At 42.6% G+C, this 14,669-nt stretch overlaps 1 protein-coding gene across 1 annotated transcript in view; it reads left to right on the top strand.

The window, feature by feature from the left end:
• Grin2a (glutamate ionotropic receptor NMDA type subunit 2A) overlaps window positions 1-14,669 on the top strand; it is a 434,479-nt gene that overhangs the window by 271,102 nt on the left and 148,708 nt on the right. The window contains exon 5 of the mRNA XM_021184964.3: window positions 13,556-13,670. Within this exon, the coding sequence (XP_021040623.1) occupies window positions 13,556-13,670 (115 nt within the window). The remainder of the gene's footprint in view (window positions 1-13,555; window positions 13,671-14,669) is intronic.

The following is a 14,669-nucleotide window of genomic DNA, read 5'->3' as shown; positions in this document are numbered from 1 at the left end:
AAGGATTAAAGAACCTCTGGTGGAATCACCATGCCGGACCTAAAGCTCTACTACAGAGCAATTGTGATAAAAACTGCATGGTACTGGTATAGTGACAGACAAATAGACCAATGGAATAGAATTGAAGACCCAGAAATGAACCCACACACCTATGGTCACTTGATCTTCGACAAGGGAGCTAAAAACATCCAGTGGAAGAAAGACAGCATTTTCAACAAATGGTGCTGGCACAACTGGTTGTTAACATGTAGAAGAATGCGAATCGATCCATTCCTATCTCCTTGTACTAAGGTCAAGTCTAAGTGGATCAAGGAACTTCACATAAAACCAGAGACACTGAAACTTATAGAGGAGAAAGTGGGGAAAAGCCTTGAAGATATGGGCACAGGGGAAAAATTTCTGAATAGAACAGTAATGGCTTGTGCTGTAAGATCGAGAATTGACAAGTGGGACCTCATGAAACTACAAAGCTTCTGCAAGGCTAAAGACACCATCAATAAGACAAAAAAACCACCAACAGATTGGGAAAGGATCTTCACCTATCCTAAATCAGATAAGGGACTAATATCCAATATATATAAAGAACTCAAGAAGGTGGACTCCAAAAAGTCAAATAACCCCATTAAAAAATGGGGCTCAGAACTGAACAAAGAATTCTCACCTGAGGAATACCGAATGGCAGAGAAACACCTGAAAAAATGTTCAACATCCTTAATCATCAGGGAAATGCAAATCAAAACAACCCTGAGATTCCACCTCACACCAGTCAGAATGGCTAAGATCAAAAATTCAGGTGACAGCAGATGCTGGCGAGGATGTGGAGAAAGAGGAACACTCCTCCATTGTTGGTGGGATTGCAAGCTTGTACAACCACTCTGGAAATCAGTCTGGCGGTTCCTCAGAAAATTGGACATAGTACTACCGGAGGATCCAGCAATACCTCTCCTGGGCATATATCCAGAAGATGTCCCAACCGGTAAAAAGGACACATGCTCCACTATGTTCATAGCAGCCCTATTTATAATAGCCAGAAGCTGGAAAGAACCCAGATGTCCCTCAACAGAGGAATGGATACAGAAATTATGGTACATTTACACAATGGAGTACTACTCAGCTATTAAAAAGAATGGATTTATGAAATTCCTAGCCAAATGGATGGACCTGGAGGGCATCATCTTGAGTGAAGTAACACAATCACAAAAGAACTCACACAATATGTATTCATTGATAAGTGGATATTAGCCCAAAACTTAGGATACCCAAGATATAAGATACAATTTGATAAACGCATGAAACTCAAGAAGAATGAAGACCAAAGTGTGGACACTGTGCACCTTCTTAGAATTGGGAACAAAACACCCAGGGAAGGAGTTACAGAGACAAAGTTCGTAGCTGTGATGAAAGGATGGACCATTTAGAGACTGCCGTATCCAGGGATCCATCCCATAATCAGCTTCTAAACGCTGACACCATTGCATACACTAGCAAGATTTTGCTGAAAGGACCCAAATATAGCTGTCTCTTGTGAGACGATGCCGGGGCCTAGCAAACACAGGAGTGGATGTTCACAGTCAGCTATTGGATGTATCCTAGGGCTCCCAATGGAGAAGCTAGAGAAAGTACCCAAGGAGCTAAAGGGATCTGCAACCCTATTGTTGGAACAACATGATGTACTAACCAGAACCCCGGAGCTCTTGTCTCTAGCTGCATATGTATCGAAAGATGGCCTAGTCGGCCATCAATGGAAAGAGAGGCCCATTGGACTTGCAAACTTTATATGCCCCAATATAGGGGAATGCCAGGGCCAAAAGAATGGGAATGGGTGGGTAGGGAAGTGGGGGGCGCTATGGGGGACTTTTGGGATAGCATTGGAAATGTAATTGAGGAAAATATGTAATAAAAATATTAAAAATAAAAAAAAATAAAAAAAATAATAAAAAAAAGAATTTTAATGAACTAATGATTTAATTTAGCTAGAAAATGTTTTACTTACAAATGAGCAATGAGAGCCACGATGCCCTAATGTATATAATAGAAGTATTAGAATGTAACTAATTATTTTAATACAAAAATATCTTGTCCAACAAGAAAAAAAAAACATGTTTGGTTCATCGGAAGAAGATTTATTCAAGATGTAGGATGAATGGCCATTACCTACGGAAGAGGATAGAGGGAAGAAAATGTATTCTAAATGAGTAGATAGAAGTCTCTGTGGGGAATGGGATGTACATCATATTCACTGCAACTGTAATTCCTTGGGTATGGAAACACCAAACATAACCAAATCATTTGTCTTACTGCATGGGCATCTATTATCTATCTTTAAATAGAAAAACTTCACAGCAATGTTTTATTTTATATATACCATTAAATAAATAGCTTATGATTTACTAAAAAAAAAAAAGAAAATTAGGACTTCTCTGTTGCACTATAGAGGAACACACATATAGTTGCTCTCCAGTTTGATGAATACAAATAGACTTTTCCTCAAATGATAGAGGAAGTTTCAATGTATCAAGGAATTAAGAGGTGGTACGAACTCCAGAGCACCATTGTCTATGCCTTCATTTTTGGCTTTCAAGCTATCTTGTTTGATTTTTCCACACTTTATGAAGAACAGAGGAAATAGTGACCAGACTGATACATAGGGCTTGTTTACAGGAAAGGACAGAGCTCTGTGACTTCCTTCATTCAATGCTGTGCTCTGAGCACAGGGCCACATACTGCTCCATGTTCTCCATGGCACACATAGCAGGTAACAAAGGCTGCTAGAAAGCCCTTATTTCTGTGCACTCATGTCCCATGGAGAGAGGGGAGGGTTAACTGGACATTCTAACATGAAGCTACGTCTTGTACCACGTGACCACTGATCCACATCTTCTATGCGGTTCTTCTTTCTTCCTCTTTCCCCTCCTTCTTGTGCATGGAAAGCAGATCCCATGCATCTCTGCTTCCGTAAGAGCTTGATTAGTTGGCAGAGTACTTGCCTGGAGTGCCTGACACCCAGGGAGTTAACTACAGCACTGCACAGAGCATGTGCAAAACCTTACTCCTGTAACCAAGTCCTCAGGTGGAGGCAGAAAGACAGACATTCAAGGCCAGGCTAGGGCACAGGAGATCTTGTTTAAAATAGCCAAAGGAAATATCGTAGTCTGCAAGCATCTGGGTGAGCAACCAAGTGCGTCACCTGCTGCCACACCGCCCACCTCTTCTGCAATGTCCCTTAGACCCACTTCAGAAGCTGCTTGTGTTGCCTCCCTCCAGCCAGCTCCAAATGGAAGGGCAAGCACTGGGGGTAATAGGGGTACATTTTGTGCTATTTTAATATGTTATTAATTGCATCAGACATTACAGATTCCCCCATTCTAGGTTTCCTGGCATATCCCACATAGAAGGAACAGTAGCCAGCTGAGATTTACAAAGCTACTTTGTTGACGGTCACTCAGACGTCCAGTAACTTTCAATAAATAAAGGAGTTCTGGAAACAAGAGGCCTTAGACAATGTCTTGTCTGCAGCCAGTTCACTGGAAGTAGGCACTGAGCATGCCAAAGCCCCCAGACCATGCCCACTCCCGCGTTTGCTCCCTTGCTCAGTGGCATGAGGAAGCTTTGGCCAGAGGGTGCACACTCTACACCCCCAAAGTGTAGTGATCCAAAGACAACCTCCTGCTTTCTAAACTTTTATAATTCAGTATTAGCCAGGGGTTGTGCAGATTTACAATCCCATTTACTTAGAAAGCTGGGGTAAAAGGATTACAAATTCAAGAGCTGCTTGGGTATAGAGTGAGTTCAAGTCCAATCTGGACTGTCTGGACAACTTAGCAAGACTCTGTCTCAGAATGGAGTGAAAAGGAAGGCTGGGGATGCAGCTCAGAGGTAGAATGCTTAGTATGTGTTCAATCTCCAGTTTTATAGTGAAAGAAAACATTAAACAAAAATCAGTATTTTTTTTTTTTGGTCAAGATATTTTTCAATTGGCTGCAATAATAGAAGTTATGTTGTAGGATTGATTCTCTCTCTGTCTCTCTCTCTCTCTCTCTCTCTCTCTCTCTGTCTCTCTCTCTCTGTCTGTCTCCAGCCATTTAGAAAATTCATTTATGAATTTCTGAGTCTGTCCCATGTGAACTGGCCTGGACAACTCGGACTGTGGGTTGGAGTTAGGGAATTAAGCCCTGACATTTGCTTCTTGGCTCTGCATTAGGTGTTTATCAATTGTTTGGGGGGCAGAAAACCTCCAGCAAGCCAATGAGTTGAATAGAGGGGAGGACAAATGGAAAGCTATGCCCATGAGGGCACTGGTCACAGGAGATGGGGCAAGGTGAGGGAGGTGAATGAGAAGCATAGGGTGGGGACGCAGGCACAGGAGAAAGCACAAAGGCGTTCTTTCAAGAGGGAGTAGTTTCAGGCTTGTTTTTCCAATGCTGGAGATGAAGTCCAGATCAGAGGATCCATGTGCTGGGCTAGAGATTTACCCTGAGCAACCAGAAAGCCCTAAGCAGAGAGCAGTGTGAAAGAGATTGCAGAGTGCCAGGAGAGAGAGAGAGAGAGCGGGGAGGGGAGGAGTTGGAGGAGCAGAAAAAAGAATTTAGAAAAAGTTTCAAATCTTGTAGAAATGAGCTGGAAAACATGAACAGATTAAAAAAAATCAATGACTCTGATTTGCAAAACATGTAAATCAAATGACAAAGGGAAAGGCTGGGACACCCAAGTCTGCTGGAAGAGGCATTTACAGGCTGGAAAGATTCAGGAAAGCAGCCCTAGGAACTTGGGAAATGGCAGAGCAGATGGGAAGTCAAGGGAAAATTGAGAAACACTAAATGGGTTACGGTGGCATTTATGAAAGAGTAAGAGAATTAAAGTCTAAAGGGAAAGGGTGAATAATAAATATGTCTAGAGAACATTTCAAATAATCAAATTTTGGAAGTTAAAAGAGACAACTGTGAGGCAAAAAAGACAAAGGAGGAACTCGGAAGAATGAGACATTTGGTGTACACAGCTGCTCACAGAGCACGCATACTGCCACTGACAGAGGTCTGAGGGACCCTTGATGTGATCACACTCAGGTGACAACAAGAAGTTTGCCTGTAAAGAGACGGAACTACAACATGGGAGTTAGAGTGTCCATTAGCTACTGTGTACTGGGCATGTGCAAGGCACCCTGTGTGCTTTGAGTTATGTTAGGGAATGATGCGGTTTAAGTGTTTTTGCTATGATTTATTAGTTATCACTATGATATGATTTCTTATGATCTTTTAATACATGTGTGATGTAGCCTGGTTGTAATCTCTCTATTATCCTCTCTTGATCCCTGCTCTCCCCCTCAAGTGTCCCCTCTCCCATTTTCAGTTGATATTTTTGGTTTTGTTTTTTGTTTGTTTGGTTTTGGGTTTGGTTTTGGTTTTGGTGACCCAATGGGTTTAATTAGGGTTATTGGCAGGATCATGGGAACATTACCAGTAGCTACACCGCTAAAGAAAATGTCTCCTTCTGCCAATGACCATCATTTGCCTATAGGTCCTTAGAGAAGGAGCCTCATTAGCCCTTCCCCGCTAAATGGTAGGATGTTGGCCTGGTTCATTTTGCACAGGCCATCACAGCGGCTGAGCACTCAGGACTGCAGTGGCTGAGCCACACCTTGAAGACAGAGTTCTGCAGCCCTTCACCCTTCCTCCAGCTCCTGTGCTTTCATGGTTTTGGCCCTCCTCTGTTCTGGTCCCTGAGTGGTGGTGACACAGATGTCCCTTTTAGGACTCAGCTTTCAGTAGTCATCAGTCTCAGCCCTTCGACCAGGTACACATCTCCACAGTAACAGGCAGCAGTGGGCATAAACATGGTGATGTACAAAGCAATCTGATGGTCACAACATGGCATTTAGGAAAACAACAGGGAAGGAGGTGGAGGGAGCTCAGAGGGTGAGATGCTTCCCAGGTGGTCCAGCGGGAAACATTGGTGTATCTCTCTGACGTCATGAAACATCAACTCCTGCTCATGGCAGTCTCTGATCCATCCTAGCTCTCTGTCAGGCATTATGTTCATTAGAAATACAACATTAAGCAAGCAAAGGGTGGGCAAGGGGCTTCCTTTATGATGTGTGCATTTTGCTTATTAGAAATCAAAGTAAAATAACCACAAAATACAAAGAAAGCCTAACCCAACCATCCAATAGAAACTGAAATCTAGCTTCTGTGTGTGAGTTCTGAGGGGAATCAAACTCAGGTTTCACGCCTGCGTGCCTATCTCTTGGGTTATCTTCCTGTACCCTCCTGTGACTTTATCACTTTATTTTTAAACAAAATATTTTTTAAATCTAGGTTGTGGGCTGGCAGGATAGTTCAGGAGTTCCGAGTACACGTTGTGCTTGCCAAGCACCTAGGCTCAGTTCTCAGCACCTATGAGGCACAGGTCACAGCTGCCTGTAGCTCCAGCTCTAGAGAATCTGATCCCCTTTGCTGGCTTCCATAGATTCCTGAACTAATGTGGACAGCCCCACACATAGACATACATAGCTCAACAACAGCAGCAGCAGCAACAACAACAACAATAATCATCAATGTTAAAAAAAATAAAATTCAGGGTTTATAGCAGACCCATGGCATGTCCTGGTCTAGACCATCCACATAGCTAGTGCCCCATAATCCTATGCAGCTCATGCTTCCATCAAAGACACTGCTGGTCTAGAGTGAACATGAATTTCCGGGCCAGTTTGTGACATAGGAAGTATGGCGCCCTTGTTCTCTCCTGGGCCTTTGCTATTAATAGATAAGAAAATGCTGTTAGTGGAGAAAGGGCCATTCCACATAGTCAGCAGCCTCATATCCTCAAGTCTGTGGGGTGAGTCTACTACAGGAAGCCTCTGTGTACATGTGCTGCAAATAGTTCATTTTATTGGGTTAGTGCTATTTCAACCACTTTGCCATCACTGAATGATTGGAAGACAAAGGCGGACCTTTGCCGAATACCAGCGCCTTACCATCTTGTGTATTTTGCTAGCATGCTTTATTGTATTTATTGTTCCTGATGGAAATATTGAAGATATAAATTGAAGTTTAGCAGCCACCAGGGGTTCTAGTATTTTTATCTGTGTTGCTAAAGGTATGTAATCAGTTTTGATAAGCAAGACAGTGATATGATTTTACTGTTTAATACAAGTGCTCAACAGGTAATAATGGGAGCAGAGAAAAGCAGTATATAATGGCATCTCCTACAGTAAAGAACTTTGCTCTGGCATAGTCTAAGTGGGAAGAAAGCCTAAGGAGCTATGGACCGCCCTTCCTAGAGGCTGGATGGAGGGAATGGAGTTAATACACATTCTCTCCTTGCCAACTTCAGAATGAAATTGGTGTTCAGCAGAAATTTCTGTTAGAGCTTTTTGTCTCTCCTGCAGGACTAAAGACAGGAGCTAGACAAAGATCTCAACATGTAGTACATGGAGTCACTGCTCTAGAGGACTGAATTTTAAGGGAGCACAGTAAAAATCAGGACATGAGGATTTCTACATAACTGTTTTCATATAATCTGAAATTTGATTGGTCAAGTATGACTAATTACCCCGCTAATCCCACTTCATTTAGTCAGAAAACAGAGGGAAAGGAATGGTGTACAAGAATCAAGATGATAAATTAAAGATTTGAATAAATTCAACCAATGAATCCAAAGAAAGATGATGACTCATACATACTAGCCTATTGTCTAAAACCATGCGTGTGACCCATGAGTCACATGATGTAACCTGCAAGTGCTTCTCCTGAAGGGCAGCTTTCTGTGCCAAAACCAAAACCTTTATCCGCTGACCCATTGTGTCAGTCAGTTTCTGGCAATCAACTTGGAAAAAAGACATCCTTATTTCTTCTTAGGCTGGGAATCTATGATTGTGAAGTGGAGTTTTAGGTCCACAGTGAAGCCAAGTATCATGGCAAGAGTACAGGGAAGACAAAACTGCTTACCTCTTGCTAAGAAGATGAAAGAAATGGAAAGGACCAGAGGAACCACTAGCCCCTTAAGGGTTCCCTCTAATGACCCACAGGCCTCTCAATGAGCATCACTTTCAAAGCCTGTACCTCCTGCCAACTGTAGCACCTGTGGGTCTTTGTGGAGGACACTCAAGATTCAACCTATAGTACTTACCTTCTAAATAGAAAAAAAAAAGAACAAAACCAAAATAAACAAAGTATTTCCATATCTTTTGATACAAACACATTTGTATTAATACAATTGTATCAATTGCATTGTCTTGATACAAACATCTTAATTATAAACATTTAGGTTATGAACTAGACCTTGTCTAAACACCATTAATCCAAGAATGCTGGCTTACTTATCTCCATGAACTGGCCATTCTAGCTATGGATTTATGATATGAGGCACAGAAGGTCCTTGGGTGACTGATTTGCTTGTTTTTATTGCTATTGTTTGTGTGTGTGTGTGTGTGATTTTTGTTTTTTTTTTTTTGTTTTGTTTTTTTTTTTTTTTTTTTTTTACTAGCGTGGCTCATTGTTACAGAAGTTACACTGCAATTCAACAGTGTTCTGTTTTAACTGTTGGCCTGTTGGTGCAATAACTTTGCCCCCAAAATCATTTCCTTTGCTAGGTTTCTTGCCTTGGTTACTAACTGGATCCCTCTACTTTTCTGTGCCTTATAAACTCTCTCTTCCAGCCTCTATCCCCAGCAAACAGAATGAGTATAATCCCCTTACTACAGCTGATGAGGCAATTTCTTCTGTCTTTAGCTTCCCATCTCAAGCCACTCCCCCTACTCCCAGCACACCCCATCTCCCAATCCTTCTGACCTGATTCTATCTCTGATCAAATTCACTATGAAGCTTTATCTCTCTCTGCCTTTGACTATTCTGTTTGCCTCAAGCAAACTGTAGTTGTTATCTGCTACCATCTGTCTACCTGACCCTTGCTCTTTCTTCACATGACCCAAACATGGTCTACTTTGTCTCCTGATTCTAGCTCTGGAGTTACAATAAAATTCACCACAGCTTGCCATTATCCATGCACGTTATCCATTTAAGCAACAAAAAATTGTGTATTTGCCATTCTTTGCTGTTATTTTTGTGACCATCTCCTTAGACGTGAAAGCTGTATGATTGTTTCTGTGTTACTTTCTTAGCAGATTTCATGATGCAGAGTGTGCTTGATATATAGTAGGTCCTCAAAAGACCATTGAATGGAATAATGGATGGGTAGATTGATGGACTTATGGGTAGCTAATGTGTCAATATGTAGGTAGATGGGTGGATTGGTGGGGAGACAAATAGTGAGACAAAGTGTATTGATGGGCATATCAATAGATGGATCAAGTTGTGTGAATGATGAATGTAATTATGCATAGATAAATGAGTGAATGGGTGGAAGGATAGATAGATATTTGATGGGTGAATTGATGACTAAACATATTGATCTATGGATAGATTGATGCATTGATGGATATATTTGCAAATGTATATATGGATGAATGGCATATCTAATGATGACATGTCAATAGACATAGCTATCAAGCATCAACTGGGCTCCTACCATGTGCCAGGCAATTTGGAAGGACCAAAAATAGTTTTAGAAATGAAACCAAAACTTCAACTTGGAAGATAAAAGCAGTCTTATTTAGCTCCCAATTAGTTACATTGAAAGATCACTGACAATGAGGAATTTGAAGGAAGTCCAATGTCCCTCTAATTCATTGGTCTATTCAAAATCTTTTCATGATCCCTTGGCACAGAGGGTGTAAAATGGAACATTCCTTAGATGTTTCTATTTAGGTCTACTTAGCTCATCATATACCTGCCAAGAACCACCAAAGGGAAGGAAGAAGAGCAAACATGTCTCCACTGCCTGAATAATGAATGGTGTGCAACCCATGAACGAAAGTCCTGAAGTTCCCTCTGATGCAGAGGCGTTGCATGGCTGCCTCTGCCTGAGTGCTTTCCTCTTTACAGTCTTCTTTTCATGGTTCTCCATGGCCTTCTGAACAAATGTCCAGTGCTTTAGAATGCCATACAAGGGCCCCATGATCAGTTCTTAGAGCTCTTAGAATTACCAGCTCCTTAACAAGCTGCCTCTTGGTGTGTGTCAATCTCAGCTGGTAACCTCTCTGATTAGAACGCTTTCTCCTACCTCCCCCTTGTTCTCCAGCATCCCCCAGAAAGGCTCCCAAGATATTCTGCATTGAGCTAGGAGCTCCTCCTCTGCTTTTGCAATTTCTCCCATTCTCCAGCTCTCATGCTGCCATTGGTGTGCCTATGGCTATGAATTATGAAAACTGTTGGTCAAAGGATAAAAAGACAATGGGCCTCTAGCTCTGCATCTACAGGACTCACTATAAGGACTCATATACAAGAGACTCGCAATGAATAGCTATGGAGTTTAGAAAATATTTTTCTAGGTCTGACAGGATGGCTTAGTTGGTAAAAGGCTTGCCTTACAAACACAAGTATCTGAGGTTGACCCTCAGAACCCACGTAAAAGTACCAACCTTATGGTACCCTTGAATCCCAGGACTGAAGTGGCACAGAAAAGTGGATCCTTGGGATTTGCTTGTCAGACAGCCTAGTCTATTTGTCAAGCTCCAGGCCAGTGTCTCAGAACACAAGGTGGATGACATCAGGGTTGTTCTCTGACCTACACACACACACATGTACATGCATCCATGCACACATATACATATGCCTCCCCATGCACATACACCAGGCAAATATCTTTCTAGCAAACTACCATGGACACCACAAGTGTCCCAAGTAGAATTGTGATTATTCTGCTTTTGTTCAGAACAGTGTTTTGGTTGAAGTGTAACAGTGTAACAATGCAAGTCATTTGAAGACTAAAGGGGGCACAGAGTAAAATGGAAAGTGGCTTTAATCCCTCCTCACTGGCAGGCTCCACTCTGTCTTCTCCCTACTTCTCTTAACATTAAGTACTCAGTGCTTTTTCCACAGAATTAGTGTGTTGCTAAGAACATGATGTTTAAAAATAATGATTATAGAGATGTGTATGCATGTCTGTGCTGCCTGTATATGGGAGATCTTGGAGGCCAGAAGAGGGTGTGTGAGGGCCTGAAGCTGAGGTGTCAGGCTGTTGTGAGTCAATTATTGTGGGTGCTAGGAACCAAACTCGGGTTTTCTGGAAGAGCATTGAGAATTCTTAACCACTGAGTCATCCAGTCCTGAGAGCATGACTTTTAGTGAAGCAGATGGCCCATGTGATGGATACATGCCCTACTCCTCACCATTTCCCTTGCGTTTTCCAATTGTTCCTGGAACTCTGGTCTCTCCTATGTGGTTACTTCTGCACTACAGAGATCAAAGGTGGACCTGTGACCCACTAGGCCAGTCTCTTTCAGAGACTTTGTAGTCTCCTTCTTCTCCTTGAATATTCACACTTCGTTATCTACTTCTACATGCACATATGCCATAGTGTGTGGAAGGCAGAGGATAACTTCCAGGAGTTGGCTCTTTCCTTCTAGTCTATGGAAGTTCTATCCCAGGAATAGAACTCTACTCTTCAGGTTTGGCGGCAAGTCCCTATTTGCTGAGCCATACTGCTGGCCCTTAGGACACAAAACATTATATTTATCTCAAACTTCATAGAGTCATTTTTCATCCCAGTTCTGGTGGATGGATGGTGCTGTGTATTCTCACTCGAGTCCAACTTGATCACATGTGAGAGAATTTGGAGATTCTAAGCAGAGATGGAACAAGGATTCTTGCTGCACAGACAAATGTCCCCTGTACTAAACATGTCCAACCCAGCACTGATTCCACAGACAAGACACAGGCCCTAAAGACTTGCCTCTTCACCATCCCCTCAAACCCAGCGCAGAATCCTCCTGGTTTTCCATTTTCTTTGTTCTCTCTCTGCTGCTCTTCTTCATTTTCTCCTTCTTTCCCTCTTCTTTGGCAACCACCAGGGTCAAAGCCATCTCTGTCTTCCACCTTGGTTGAAGAAACAACATAACCCTCTGAACAGTACTCTACATGCCTGCTAGTCTCCTTGTCCATTCTCTACATGGCTGTATGGTGATATTGTTAAAGTGCTACGCTACTCCGATTAAAATCCTCCAATGGCATCTCACTTTGAGATTAAGACAAGATTGCACATGATCTGCTTCATCCACCATTTCAGGCTTGCTGAATGTCACACTTCCCTTTTTGTCTGCTTCACCATAATCGTCAGTATGGAGTGTCTAGTACATACCACAGACTTGCACACATTGCTCCTTTAGCCTGTTCCCATCTTCTCTTACCTAGTCAATGTTGATTGACACACTTCCTGAGTCTTACTTTTCCTTTTTTGCTCTCCTGTAAGATACCTTCCTTTCTCTCACTCTTTTAAGAGAGAGAGAGAGAGAGAGAGAGAGAGAGAGAGAGTTGGATGCATGTGCTTATTATATATATGCGTGTATCATGTATGTAGAGGTCAAAGAATGACATATGGTATCTTCCTCAATTAATTTCCACATTGTCATCATCATCATCACCACCACTACCACCATCACCACCACCATCATCGTCGTCATCATCATCATCATCATCATTGACAGAATCTCTCACTAAACCTGGAGATCATCAATTCAACCAGATTAGCTTGCCAGCAAGCCCCAGGGCCCATCCTATCTCTGCTGCTGAAGAAGCAGTGGCAGGATTACAGGGTTGTGCCCACACACAGCCTTTTAGCAGGATACAGAGAATCTAAACTCAGGTTCTCATGATTACACAGCAGACATGTTGCCACAGGAGCCATTTCCTCAGCCTCTTATTCCTTTTCTTGTAGCGTGTCAGAGATGTGTGGTTAATCAGCTAAGAGCTGCCCTCTCCTAGACTATAAACTCATGAGAGCAGGTATCACATCTGTTCCCTTGTTTATCTCCATCCAACTAGCTACACCCTGATAGGTAGCAAATACATATTAGCGAAATGAGTAATAACAGATGGGCCATCATTGCTTTGAAGCCAGATATGTGTGGTCTGTGAAGAAGGTGTTTCCTTCAGGGAAACCTAAGAAAAGAGAACAGAATACACAGCCCTAGGAAGATGTCTACATGATTAACAGTGCCAGAATTCAGTTCCCAGCATACACAGCAGGCATCTCAAGCTTCATGGAACCCAGTGTTTTTTTGTCTTTTAGCCTCTATGGTCCCCAAATGCATGTGGAAACCCACGCTCACCTGCAGGCACACACACATGTACTTGTGCACTCACATACACACACAGAGTTGGGAGGAGGGAGAGAATGATATGCATCCAGATTCTCATATAAGAAGATCATGTGAATCCAGGTCAATGAATTTTGCTAGTCAAAAGTGTTAGGCAGTTGATTATTAATGCCTAGATACAGGACTGGAGTTCTGAGAATGATTCCAGGCTGGTGGATCAGAGTGTGTGTGATTACCAGTGCTTCTGTGGGTCCTAAAAGGTCCAGAGTTGCAGGCTCTATATGATGATAAGCAATGACTGTGCGTGTTTAGACTCTAATAGTGTGCTGATAGCAGCACCCATGCCATTGTTGGATGCCTCTTTAAATCATCCCTAATTGTGTTTTTGTCTTTTCCTCCATCTAGATTTATGGTCAATGTGACGTGGGATGGCAAGGATTTGTCCTTCACGGAGGAAGGCTATCAGGTGCACCCCAGGCTTGTGGTGATCGTGCTGAATAAGGACCGGGAATGGGAAAAGGTGAGTGTGTGCAGAATGCAGGGGTGGAAGAAATATGGGCAAAGCAGAGTGGAAGGCACCTTCTCCCAGGGAACTTCCCCTGCAGGGCCAGCCTTTCTGAGACAGGCAAGTGCAGGAATGCACTTATCCCATGCTGTCCTCATAGCCCATCAGGGATGGTTCAGGGTAGATTTAGGACAATTTAAAGATGTTCAAGCTTCTCTTACAGAAAAGGAGTAACAAATGTTCACTGTGGCAAAGATCTCACTGACTTTCTTCAATCTTCTAAGCATGTACCATGTTCACCATTTGCCATATTGTGAACATCCTGTATTCTAATTTGCTTAATCATTTACTTGAGTAAACTAGCTTTCAAAATGTCAGAGTATCACTTCTACGGCTGTCTGTAAACCATAATGGGAAGAGGAGTATAATTCTCACAAAGCACATGTTAAAGTAAAGACTCACAATGATACCTGTCCCATGGCAACCCTCCTCCTCCTTATCCTAATTACCAAATCAGTCACCACATAACAAATGCAACAGGAAGGTCAAGGCTCAGGAAACATCATGCAGGAAGAGGCAGAAGAAGTGTAATAAGGACTAGAAGATGGAGAATAGAGGTGTGAGGGTGGAGAAGGGAGGTGTGAAGATGGAGAGGGGAAGTGTGAAGATGGAGAAGGGAGGTGTGAAGATGGAGATGGGAGGTGTGAAGATGGAGAATAGAGGTGTGAAGGTGGAGAATAGAGGTGTGAAGATGGAGAAGGGAGGTGTGAAGATGGAGAAGGAAGGTGTGAAGGTGGAGAAGGGAGGTGTGAAGATGGAGAAGGGAGGTGTGAAATGCTGTTTTCTGAACATGAATCATGGCTGTTGTGCCCATGAACTCACAGCAGCCATGGTTACCTGTCTAAGATCTGCACAAGATCAAGTCAGTTAGATGTCCTGCATGGAGGAGGGAGAGGCTCCTGACCTCTTATTCCTAGCGGAAGAGCTATTGCCCTTGATGGTGGTTGGGGAAAT

The sequence above is a fragment of the Mus caroli genome, unplaced genomic scaffold (assembly GCF_978045245.1).
Source record: "Mus caroli unplaced genomic scaffold, Mus_caroli_1 scaffold_17, whole genome shotgun sequence".
NCBI lineage: Eukaryota > Metazoa > Chordata > Mammalia > Rodentia > Muridae > Mus > Mus caroli.
Note: the sequence above shows the minus strand (reverse complement) of the source record. Positions and strands in the feature narration are given on the sequence as shown.